The sequence below is a fragment of the Ylistrum balloti genome, unplaced genomic scaffold (assembly GCF_031769215.1).
Source record: "Ylistrum balloti isolate Yb309-2 unplaced genomic scaffold, AGI_CSIRO_Ybal_v1 Utg371390, whole genome shotgun sequence".
NCBI classification, from domain to species: domain Eukaryota; kingdom Metazoa; phylum Mollusca; class Bivalvia; order Pectinida; family Pectinidae; genus Ylistrum; species Ylistrum balloti.
The window spans coordinates 7,800-20,748 of record NW_026782732.1 but is presented as its reverse complement, the minus strand read 5'-3'; the positions used below and the strand labels follow the sequence as shown (position 1 = coordinate 20,748).

Below are 12,949 nucleotides of genomic sequence, written 5' to 3'. Positions count from 1 at the left end.
TACGTTAATGGAGCTTCACAACACACGATATACTCCTTCTTTCCAAATGTCACCCCTGGACATAAAATAGTTGAAACACCACGAAATTTGGTGTATCTTCCCGTGACACTAGACACCATACACAGTCTTGAGACTTCACTCACCGACCAAAATGGCACGCTGCTAAATTTAAGAGGAGATAATTTATCATTGAGGTTTCACATCAGACAAGTGTAATAAAAAAATATTCGTATATATAAAATGTCACGATATACGAATGTTAAATTGAATGTTTCAGAAGGGCAGAAACAAAAATTACGAGAGGCCCTTCAAAACGGTTGTCCTGTCAGTGTCCGTTTTGGTCACGAAGATTTGAACGGTGAAGATGTCTTAGCACTGACAGACAGACAAGTGAAGAGATTAGCCAAAGCCTATGAAGGTGGTAAAGGAATAACCATCAAAATGAGTAAAGCTCAACTCAAACACAATATGAAAGTTGAGGGCGGTTTCCTTGGGATGCTTGCTGGTTTGGCAGCGCGTGCATTGCCTGTTTTGGCAAAGACGGTACTTCCAGCATTAGGCATTGGCGCTCTTTCTGGTTTGGCTAGTTCGGGAGTGCAAAAGGTGGTTGGGAACGGGTTGTATCTCAAGAAAGGAGGTTGTGTTTGCCAGATAGAGACAGACGGAAAAGGACTTTATTTAGGACCCGCGACCGGTTCGGGTCTAGAAGCCGTTGGTGATGGACTTTATATAAATAAAGAAAGGAGATGGTATAATGGGAAGGGTCTTATCCTGGGACCTAACAGCCCATTCAACAACATTCCGATCCTCGGTGCAATATTATGAGTGTTTCATGCATACGTGGTCATGAACATATATATATATATAAAAAATAATATTAAAAAAAAGAATGCCTGTTCACAAATTTGGTGTATATATATTAAAAAATATATATATTAAAAAAAGAATGCCTGTTCACAAATTTGGTGTAAAACCGAAAAATTGGTATAACTTGCCAAGACAGCCGAAGACGATTCACTGGATACCGGTAATGGATGTAAAACATCCTCCACAGAAGGTGCAACCAGTAACGTGGGAAATTTTCAATTATATGACATAAAAAAAAAAAAATTTCACACATATAAAAATATGGAAATCAACAAAGTGAATAATGATATGGCGCTTATCCAAAGTTGCCAACAGCTCCCCCTGAAGATGAGGGACAAGGTTATCGTTTACAGAAAATTAACGAGATTCAGGGGATTCTCGAGGAAGAAAGAGAAAAGCGTGAGACCCTCAGCAAGAAGTACCACAGAGCCGTGAAGATAGTGGATAATGTCGATGTTGGTCTTATCGGCGTCACCATGGGGCTTGGCATCGGTGGTGTTAGCCTTTTATCTACGGTAGTAGCAGCACCGCTTGTTGTCGTGATGGAGGGCGTTGCGCTTGTAACCGGAGTATCGTCGGAAAATATGTGAATAGGAAGTGTGCGGCCAAAGCCGAAAAGCACGAAAAGATCAAGGTTTTGGCACAAGCAAAACTGAACACGATATCGTCGTACATCTCGAAGGTGCTAGCCGATAATGCAGTAAGTGATGAGGAATACTAGCAGAGTTGGACAAGTACAGCGAGATGAAGGAAGAAATAAGAAAGGTTTCCAAGAAGCACATGGACTACGGCCTACAGCAATCCCTGATCGAACAGGGAAGGCAGGAAACCCGCGAGTACTTCCACAAGTTGTTCGAGAAAAAGTGAGATGAAAATCGAGATGAAAATCGAAATGAAAAGTGAGATGAAAAGTGAGATGAAAATCGAGATGAAAATCGAGATGAAAAGTGAGATGGAAATCGGGATGAAAATCGAGATGAAAATCGAGATAAAAAAAATATTATCTTTAGAAACAAAAAAAATGTCATTTCTAAAGATTACAGATCCCGAGAAAAGGGATTTAATCGTAAAAGATTTTCTCGAACTGAAAAAGAGGCTCCAAAACAGAGAGATAGAGAGACGGACTGGTGAACGAGAGTTACAAACAGATCTCAGTAAAATATTCAAACCCATAACGGACGTACAAAAAAGTACGGCAGAAGACATAAGGTCTGATATTAGACCCATCAAAGAAAACATATTGGAATTGAAGAAAATCACATTTCCAGCGTTTCTATCTATAGAGGGGTTTCAACAATAAGAAAAGGAAGATACTGATACGAAGTTTATCGGACCAATCGCGCGCAAATATTTAAGGAAGTTCGCTTCCAAATCCGAGGCTGATAGAACGTACGAGCTATAGGATAAGAACGGCAATTTTTATATAGGCAATAAGCCCGTCGCCTTTGTAGATGATAACATAGTAGTGGATAGTGAAGAGTACCAAGGAACACCGGGATTGTGGGAACTCATCGTAACCAAGAATCCAGACGATCAAATATACACCGACCAGGACTACGAAAATTACGCGAAGATGATGATTGAATCGAACGCTCTCAAAAAAGGCAACGATCCAGAGAGTAACAGACCAAAGGCCAGCAAGGGGTTGAAATGGAAGAATGTGCTTAGAACCATTTGGACTAATAGGGATTATTACGAAGGGAGCTGCACATCTGTTGTCATTCCTAGCGATCCTAATGCATTGCTCGAAAGACTAGACCTGCTGATGGCAAGCAAGGCAGCGGGTAACACAGGCGTTCGGAACGAGCTTGTATCGATTTGCGATGAACTAAAAAGACAAAAGGTGCTGGACGTCAATGCATATAAAAAAATAATATCTAGACTATAAAAAAATAATGTTTATAGCAAAGAATCGTGAATTTAGAAGACAATATGTCTATCGCGGTGCTGGAATGTTTGATAGCATCGCAAGTTTTTTCACTAGATTATTTACTAGCAATGCTGCGAAACAGATTGCCTCTACCGCTCTAGATGCTGGTAAAAGCGTTGCTAAGGAAGTTGGGAAGAAAGCTATGGATGCTGGAAAGACTGCAGCTCTTGATGCTGGAAAGAAGTTCCTTGAGAAAGGAGTGCGAGGTCTCGCACGTAAAGCTCTTACACCCAAATCTCGAGCAATTCTACAAAAGCATGCTGGTACACCGGCGAAGCAGTCATTCCCAGTTGATCAGAATATCCATTCACTAATAGATGGGAGCGGAATGCAGCAACAGAGGGCGATTGCGATTCAAGACCTCGTCAAAAGATTGAATCAAGGATCTGGTCTAAAATTGACTTAAAGAAAAATGAAATCTATAATTTAAAAAAATGGCTATCGAATTCAAGCGTCATGATTACCAAACACGCGATTCATGCATTTTTGTCAAGAATGCAAGGATCAGCCTTGAAGGGTGTGAATTCCTTGAAACTGAAGATGTAAATGGGCATCATAGAGGTGTTGTCTTGAAACTACCCGAAGAGAAGGTAGACAGGATGAAGAGATTGAGGGAGAGGTTAATGATTATCTTTATAACGGGTTTAGGCAAGATAAAGCTTGTCTACGAAAACAAAATTTGTGCAATGTATTGGAAATGTACTCCTAAAGAACACCTTGATAGTATTGTGTTGTCGGACGTGTATGTTAATAATGCTGGCAGGGCGCTCGCCCATTTGTGGGTTCTGTAAAATTTTTTATATCTGTAAAATGATATAAAACAATTTTCTCTTGCTAATAAAAAAATAAAATATGATGAACATTCTAAATTTTACTGAGGCTCCCATGAAGGATGAGAGCATTGAAGACTGACTCTGGTGCGGAAAACGGACAACGATGCGATCTTCAGGAATGCAAATGTTGATGATGGGAAAATTACCCTCGAAAAGGTGTCGTGGTTTATGCCTCATGTACTACCCGCAGATGCTGAAAAAATTCAGCTTTACAAGACACTCGATTCAAATGCGCTTCTACCCGTAATGTACAGGATCAGGCAATGTGATTCCATCTCCGTAACACAGTCAACTAGCTTCACCTGGAGACTATTTGTCAAATCAGCGCCTGAAAGACCACGCTATATCATTGTCGGTTTCCAAACTGACAAAGACGGTGACCAAGAGCAGAATCCTTCCATCTTTGACAACGTCAATGTGAGGAATATATTTGTCATGCTAAACTCGGCTAGATACCCCGCAGTTGACTACAACCTCTCCTTTCCCAAACAGCAATTCAGTCGGGCGTACGGTGATGCAGCAGCCTTCAGGTCCAAGTTTTACAACATGGACGAGTTGGTGTCAAACCCCAACATCACCCCCGCCGATTACAAGACTCTTTTCCCACTGTTTGTGTTCGACGTCAGCAAGCAGAGTGAGCGACTGAAGACCGCAGTCACTGACATCCAAATAAAAATGCAGTTTAATGCCAACGTGCCAGCGGGTACCGAAGCATTTGCTGTTGTGATTAGTGACAAGATGATAAACTTCAAGACCGATTGGAAGAAGGTAAACGTTGTATATAGCTAGATTTCTACATTTCTTGAAAATGACTTTAAGAAAATTAAAATCTATAATAAAAAAAACAATGTTGAAACTGTCTGAATTGAAAAAATTCTTCGTGAGAATAAAATCAAAGGTTATTCTCATTGCGGCAAGAAGCGGCTGATCGAGCTGTTGAAAGGAAAGGAATTAATACCAGAGGAACCACCCAAACCAGTGAAGACAAAGAAAGAGGTAGATCCAATGGCAGTTAGAAATAACCCCAAACCTGTTGTGTTGAGGGATGTTAATACTGGAGAGGAGATTACATTTCCATCCATTTATAAGACATCTCAATTCATAGACAAATCCTCGAGGATAATAACCTTTTGGGATGGAAGGGTGTGGAAAAACAAGTATGAGATTAAAGTGGGTGACCCCAGAGGAATTAGCAAGATGTAAGCAAAAAAAATGTTGTATGTGGGTTAACATATACAACATTCATGAAAAAATAAAATGTTTTTGAAAATGGCTTATAGAAAAAAAAATCTATATATAATAAAAACAATGAGTCTTTTCAGAAGAATTAGTAATGCGGCTATGAATGCTGCAACAAACATTGCTAGAGGAGCAAGACGACTGGCATCGGCTTTCATCCCACAGAGGAATCCTCCAGATCAAAATTTCTTAGATGCAGATGTACCTAGCATCAATGTGCCGACTCTTCAACCTATCCTTATCCCTACAACCAGGGACAAGGTTAAACAAAAAGTAAATAAATCGATCAAAGCTGCTGTAGATTGGGTTGAATGGCTGCATGATGCAGACAGAGAAGTTGTTAAGAAGGCCCCATCGAAATTAAAAGCCTTGAAGGAAAAAGTAGATGCTTTATTCAGAAAGCAGCAGATGTTTGAAATCAGAGAGACAAGATCTGCTCTGAGGAAATTTACGACTCAATATACCATAGATGGCAGAGAGGGGTTTGATGCTCAATCGTTTCTCAACACAGCCCGACAAAATGTAGTTAACCTCTTGAGAGGAATCCGAGGCACTAAGGTAAAGCTAATTCTTAGATGTAACATGGAAAAAGTGAACCTTGTTAGTGCCTCGGAAACAATCGTAGAGCCTGCAGCCTTTCACTCTAATGTCGAGATTAACCTCGAGGGAACAGATGCAGATGAGCTGTATGATGCAATGGTAGATAGAGTCATGGAGGCCATGGCGACATTCCAGTTGCGAGGCAGCAACTGGACATTTAAATCTATCATTGCCATTGAAATTCATACAGTTGCTTATAAACCGTTGAGGGGGAGCTCTTACATCCCTACTCCGGAGGCCCTTGCACATCCTAAGAAGGGAGTGATCAATGTCAAAAATGATGACAACAGATGCTTCCTCTGGGCACTGGCTCGAGCATTACATCCCGTAGAACCTGATGCTTGCCGCATAACTAAGATGCTCAGAATGCAAGCAGAAAAACTCAACATGGACGGTATTGATTACCCAGTTAGTCTTAAGACAATAGATCATGTCGAGAAGCAAAATCCAGACATATCTATTAATGTCTTTGGCTATGAAACTAGTGTTTACCCCCTCCGAATAAGCAAACACGTTGATAGGGTAACAATAAACCTTTTATTGATCTCTGATGGGGAAAAGCAGCATTACAGCGTCATCAAAGACATGAGCCGTTTGTTGTCCAGCCAAACCGGAAACCACCAACACAAAAAATATTACTGTCTCAGATGTTTGAACCCCTTCTACTCACAGGAATCGTTGAATAAGCACATGGAATACTGTTATTCAAACGAGGCCGTCAAGATAGAGATGCCAGAAGAGGGCTCGACCATTTCGTTTGGGCACATACACAAGTCCATGAGAGTGCCGTTCACAGTGTATGCTGACTTTGAATCTTTCATCAAACCCGTAGATACGTGTGAACCGTGTCCGGGAAAGAGCTACACGAAGAAATACCAGAAACACACCCCATCGAGCTTTTGTTACTACATCAAATGCTTTAATGATGGTGTCTTCTCTAAAGATCCGGTTACCTACACCGCGAAAACTGACGACGAAGATGTCTCCCAAATATTCGTAGAAATGTTGGAGAAAGACATCAAAGAAATTGGCAAAATTCCGGCGAAACCAATGATTTTTGGGGAAAATGACCGCAAACAATTCCAAAAGGCGACAAAGTGCTGGATCTGCCAAGGTGAGTTCAGTAAGGATGACAAGAAGGTGAGAGATCACTGTCACTTTACTGGGAAATACCGAGGTGCAGCTCACAATTGTTGAAACTTGCAGTACAAGAAGCCGAAGTTCACTCCCGTGGTGTTCCACAATCTGAGCGGCTATGACAGTCATCTGTTCGTCAAGAACCTCGGTAAAACTGAGGGGAACATCAACTGCATCCCGAACAACGAGGAAAAGTACATCAGCTTCACCAAGGAGGTTGTTGTCGGTTCTTATACTGGCAAGGACGGGAAAGAGAAGGATGTTAAGCACCAACTCAAATTCATCGACAGCTTCAAGTTCATGGCCTCTAGCCTGGATAAGCTGTCCGGTAATCTGGATCAGGACTGCTTCTCTAACACTTCGAAGTACTATAACGGAAAACATCTAGACTTACTAATGAGAAAGGGTGTCTACCCATATGAATATATGGATTCACTCAAAAGACTAGATGAAACAGCCCTTCCACGAAAAGTAGCGTTCTACTCCAGACTCAGTGGAGAAGAGATTAGTGACGATGACTATGAGCATGCACAAACTGTGTGGAAAGAGTTTGGCATGAAGTCACTCAGGGACTACCACGAACTGTACAACCAGTCGGACGTGTTGCTCTTGGCAGATGTCTTCGAGAACTTTAGAGACGTCTGCATCAAGAACTACGATCTTGACCCTGCCTGGTATTATACAGCGCCTGGACTAGCATGGGACGCTGCCTTGAAAATCACCGAAGTGAAGTTGGAGCTGTTATCAGATCCAGACATGTTGCTCATGGTGGAGAAAGGTATCAGAGGCGGGATATCGATGATCAGCAACAGATATGGCAAAGCAAACAACCCATACATGGGTGAAACATTCAACCCCCATGATCCTGCGAAGTATATTGCCTATTTGGATGCCAACAATCTCTATGGTTGGGCCATGAGCAAACCGCTCCCTACACACGGATTCGGGTGGATGACAGACAGTGAACTGGACTCTTGGAAGAACCACAGCTGTATACTGGAGGTTGACCTTGAATATCCAAAGGATTTGCATGATCTCCACAATGACTATCCGCTCGCTCCAGAAAGTCTCAAAGTCCATAATGTGGAAAAGCTTATTCCCAATCTCAATGACAAAACTAACTATGTCATTCACTGCGAGAACCTCAAACTATACGAGGGCTTGGGAATGAAGATTACAAAGATCCACAGGGGCATCAGGTTCGAGGAAAGTGCATGGTTGAAGCAATACATCGACCTGAACACCAATCTCCGAGCAGAGGCAAACAATGAGTTTGAAAAGGACTTTTTCAAGCTCATGAACAACTCTGTTTTCGGAAAGACTATGGAGAACATTAGGAGCCGAGTGGATATCCGACTAGTCAACGACGAGACAAAAGCGAAGAAGTTGGCAGCAAAACCCAATTTTAAACATTGCACCATCTTCGACGAGAACCTGGTTGCCGTACATATGAAAAAGACGAAACTGAAGTTCAACAAGCCCGTTTATCTCGGGATGTGCATCCTCGATCTGAGCAAGACGTTGATGTACGACTTCCATTACAACTACATGGAGACAAAGTACGGAGAAAAGGCAAAACTCCTGTTTACCGATACCGATTCCTTGGCATACGAAATCCAGACGGAAGACTTTTACAAGGACATCTCTGGTGACGTGGCAGCCAAGTTTGACACCAGCAACTTCCCAAAGGATCACCCATCGGGCATCGAAGTCGGTCGTAACAAGAAAGTGGTGGGGATGTTCAAGGACGAGGCAGGAGGTAAGATCATCCGAGAATTCGTGGGGTTGAGAGCTAAGTTGTACAGTTACAAGTTGCTTGAGGGGTATGAGGAGAAGAAGTGTAAGGGGGTGAAAAGGTCCGTTGTCAGAAAGAGTATTTCGTTTGAGGATTACAAGAAATGTTTGTTTACGGGTGAGGATCAGTTGAGAAAGATGAACGTCATCAGGAGCCACTGTCATGATGTGTACACCGAAGAAATTAACAAAATAGCTCTTTCGGCAAATGACGACAAGCGAATCATCCTCCAGGATGGGATGCGCACACTAGCCCACGGACACTTTAAACTTTAATAGATATATATAAAAATGAACATTTCAGTGGGAAAAGTCGTTCTGCCAAATAAACCGCTAAGTAATATCGAGTTAATGAGGGCTGCAGATGAATTGAAAATACCAAACTTTAGAGGAGTATTTCTGCGCGATACACTTCCGAAGAGACCAAAGAGAAATGAATGTGGGATTCTGAATTTAGATTCTAGTGACGAAGGAGGAACGCACTGGACCGCCTGGTACAAACAAGGAAAAAATAAATACTATTTCGATAGCTATGGCATACAACCTCCGAATGAGTTGATATCCTATTTGAAGCGAGGGATCTTGTACAATACAGAGCAGGTTCAGCCAGCCGATCAGGTATTTTGCGGTCATTTGTGTTTATACGTTCTAAAAGAGATGAGCGCGGGGAGAGAGCTTCAAGAGATCATAAACGGATTGTATTGATTTATAAAATACATATATATATATATATATTAAAAAACATGCCTATTCACAAATTTGGATATATGACGTCAGAGTACAACATCCCACCACCAGAACCCGGTGTGTCTCTGTCGTACGTCAATAAGAATTTCCAAAGAAAAGCTGATGTGACTAAATTAGAGATGGATATCCAGGATCTAAGAGTCAAGTATTCTCAGCTATTAATGAATACACAAAATTACAAAGGTAAAAAAATATATAACTATCTGGGCTGAAGAAAAAGGTGGACTGGTGAAAGGGAAGTACGAATACTCGTTCGGTGATGGTACAACAGGTAAAAACGCTGGCTATACCGTGCTAGCACCATCCAAAGTTTTGAAAATAGGTATGTCGGTTACAACACCAGAATCCACTCCCGAAGAGGCTGGTGTAGTCCTCGTGGTTAATGGTAGTAAAACTCAATGTAAAATTTTAAAGCCACAAGGAGAATTTAATCACGTTTCGGATGTGAGAGGAATCAGTTTAAATGTAGGTGATGTGCTCAACTTTGTAACCAACGTAACAACAACAAAAATTACCGGAGCTAATATTTCACTTCTATTAGAAATTAATTTATAAAAACATACATATAAAAAAAGAATTCCTGTTCACAAATTTGGATATATGACGTCAGAGTACAACATCCCACCACCAGAACCCGGTGTGTCTCTGTCGTACGTCAATCAAAATTTTCTACGAAAGAATGGGGCTACCGTAACTGGTTCCATCGATATGGCGGGAAATACGTTAACGAACGTGTCGGATCCCGTGAACGCGCAAGACGTCTCTACTAAGAATTATGTCGATAGTCAAATTGTTAACCCTACACCCGTAACCACCCTCGTTACAGCAGGTTTGTATAATCTGGATGATACGTAATCATATTATTCTAGCAGATACCACCAGCGGAAACGTTGTGCTAAAGTTTCCGCCAACAGCTACCGTCGGTAAAGAATATTTAGTTATTCACGAAAAATACGTTAATCAATGTTCAATGTGGGATAATGAGAATAGAATAGTAAATCCGGATGACAGTACTGATACATCTGTTGGGACTTTACAATCTTTGATTGTTTTTGGTGGAGAATCGAGAACATTTACGTGGAGTGGTAAACATTGGATGGTTACTTCAAAGTCCATTCGTGAGGTAGCTAGAGTTAGTAAGAGAGGAGACACTATGACTGGATCTTTGCATATGGGAGGCCATGAAATAACTGGCCTATCCTTGGCTCAACCCTCGACTGATAGTCACGCCGCAACAAAAGGTTATGTGGATGCTGTTCTAGTTGACTCGTGGAGAATTTATGGTCCATATACTTATTTGCACACTCAAGCAGAAACTATCACCCCATCAAATACGACAACTTATCAAACTTTACCTTTTATAAAATTAACGATCCCAAATGTAAAGGTGGGGGATTATTTAGAAATTTCCACCTACCTGGGTGTGGATTATAGGAGTTACTATTCTATTGGTGATTTGGTGATGGTAGACGTTGAGACGGGGGATGGGTTGTTTGAAAACGCGCCCCTGATAAGTCAGTTTGCGGCTGCTAGTAAAGGTACTAAGGTAAAAACAAAAACGGCCTACATGATGTATATGTCATCCGTTCCTATTACTCGTGATGCAAATGCTGTATGCACAATTAAGGTGAAAGCAAAAACAATATCACCAAGAGTATATCAAGAAAACCGGTGTGGATTTTATGTGAAGCACATGAAAAAATTTACTACCTAACACGGAGAAGACGAGCCAAGAGTTATACAGGATAGAAAAAGTCGTCAAGAAGGGTAAAACGAGGTCGCTGGTCAAGTGGAAGGGTTATCCAGAGACGTTCAATTCATGGGTCAGCAATAAGGAGATAGTCGAGCTTGCGAGGCCGCTCGTTACATTATAGAATGTTTTTTCTTTAAGTCATTTTTAGAAACGTCATTTTTCTTTAAGTCATTTAGACCATGTTTAAACATTGTTGTGGTTGGTTTTGAGCTTGTTGAGTCAGATGTGTTAGTGGTTGGTTTTCAACCCTAATTTGAAAATGCGCTCATACCGGCAATTTCTTACTACTTACGTACAACCAGACAAAAGGCCAAAAGGCTGACGTACATCCACAGATAACGGCGACGTACAACCAGACATAAGGCCAAAAGGCTGACGTACATCCACAGATAATGGCGACGTACACCAAACATAAGGCCAAAAGGCTGATGTACATTCACAGATAACGGCGACATACAACCAGACATAAGGCCAAAAGGCTGACGTACATCCACAGATAACGGCGTCGTACAACCAGACATAAGGCCAAGAGGCTGACGTACATCCACAGATAACGCCGACGTACAACCAGACATCAGGCCAAAATGCTGACGTACAACCAGACATAAGGCCAAAAAGCTGACGTACATCCACAGATAACGCCGACGTACAACCAGACATCAGGCCAAAAGGCTGACGTACAACCAGACATAAGGCCAAAAGGCTGACGTACATCCACAGATAACGGCGACGTACAACCAGACATAAGGCCAAAAGGCTGACGTACAACCAGACATAAGGCCAAAAGGCTGACGTACATCCACAGATAACGGCGCCGTACAATCAGACATAAGGCCAAAAGGCTGACGTACAACCAGACATAAGGCCAAAAGGCTGACGTACATCCACAGATAACGGCGCCGTACAATCAGACATAAGGCCAAAAGGCTGACGTACAACCAGACATAAGGCCAAAAGGTTGACGTACGTCCACAGATAACGGCGACGTACAACCAGACATAAGGCCAAAAGGCTGACGTACATCCACAGATAACGGCGACGTACAACCAGACATAAGACCAAAAGGCTGACGTACATCCACAGATAACGGCGACGTACAACCAGACATAAGGTCAGCGATGTATCTTGGTGGCCATTTTATAAAGACTTTATATGACTGTGAAAGCAAACTTGTTTTGTTTGTTTCTTTGGGGTTTACCACTTCATTCCCACTTGAAACAGGTGAGAGGTGAATTTTCACGGGAAAGAAATTGCTGCTGCCGGGATTCAAACCCACCCGGCCCTCTGCACCCTTCTGGTCGTGGAGCCTATGCTCTACCAACTGAGCTAACCCTGCATGGCGACTGTTTTTATTTTTATTTCATTAATTCTGCTCCATAGAAAACTATCACACCACTTGAACTTTTTTTTTTATCTTTTTAATTATTAGCAAAAATGTAAAGAGGAAAAAAACCATAAACACATTCAACATTGTGTGATGTTTAAAGGGTATCTTCAGCGAAAAACATTTTTTTTATATATGAAAATATAGGTTACTATGACCACTTTACAAGAAATAAAAATGTTCAAAGATGAACCATAAAAACGAAATTGACTGTTAAAATGGCAAAATTATCGATTTCACGGAAACAGTTGAGTAAAAATCTGAAAACCCAATAACTCTCTTTTTCCATTGCTTTCTTAAATCTACCTTTTCCTTTATGAAACTGGGAAGTTTTTTCCTACCAATACTTGTTTCCTTACTAAGCTTTGCTACACATCTGTACTTTTGTACAATTTTACCTGCGAGTGTGCTATACAACATGTTTTTCTTCATTCTATCCTGTTCTATTCCACTGTTCTGTCTCAGCTGTTCAGTGATGACATTACTGAATAAGAGTTGCTTTCTGATTTTAGATCTGTGAGGTTCTTTTAGTCCAAATTCATTAAAAATTCGATCAGTTTTCAGTGGCGTAGCAAAACATTTTTAAGAGTGTATGCTTTCAAGAGAGAATCCAAGGGCGAACCTTTGTTAGATTTTTCTTTAATCGTTGTAATTTTCTTTGCGTT

General features: G+C 41.3%; 1 protein-coding gene across 1 annotated transcript; it reads left to right on the top strand.

Moving 5' to 3' along the window:
• The first annotated feature begins 4,971 nt into the window (after positions 1 to 4,971).
• Positions 4,972 to 8,676, top strand: LOC132562303 (uncharacterized). The gene is made up of 2 exons (XM_060227045.1): positions 4,972 to 6,609; positions 6,676 to 8,676. The coding sequence occupies exons 1-2, from the start codon at positions 4,972 to 4,974 to the stop codon at positions 8,674 to 8,676; spliced, it is 3,639 nt and encodes a 1,212-aa protein (XP_060083028.1).
• Positions 8,677 to 12,949: the final 4,273 nt, after the last annotated feature.

Excerpts from the sequence above, each read along its gene's own strand:
- LOC132562303 (XM_060227045.1), top strand. The coding sequence starts at position 4,972 with ATGAATGCTGCAACAAACATTGCTAGAGGAGCAAGACGACTGGCATCG. Across the intron at positions 6,610-6,675 it reads TCAGTAAGGATGACAAGAAG|TACAAGAAGCCGAAGTTCAC; the intron begins GTGAGAGATCAC and ends TGAAACTTGCAG.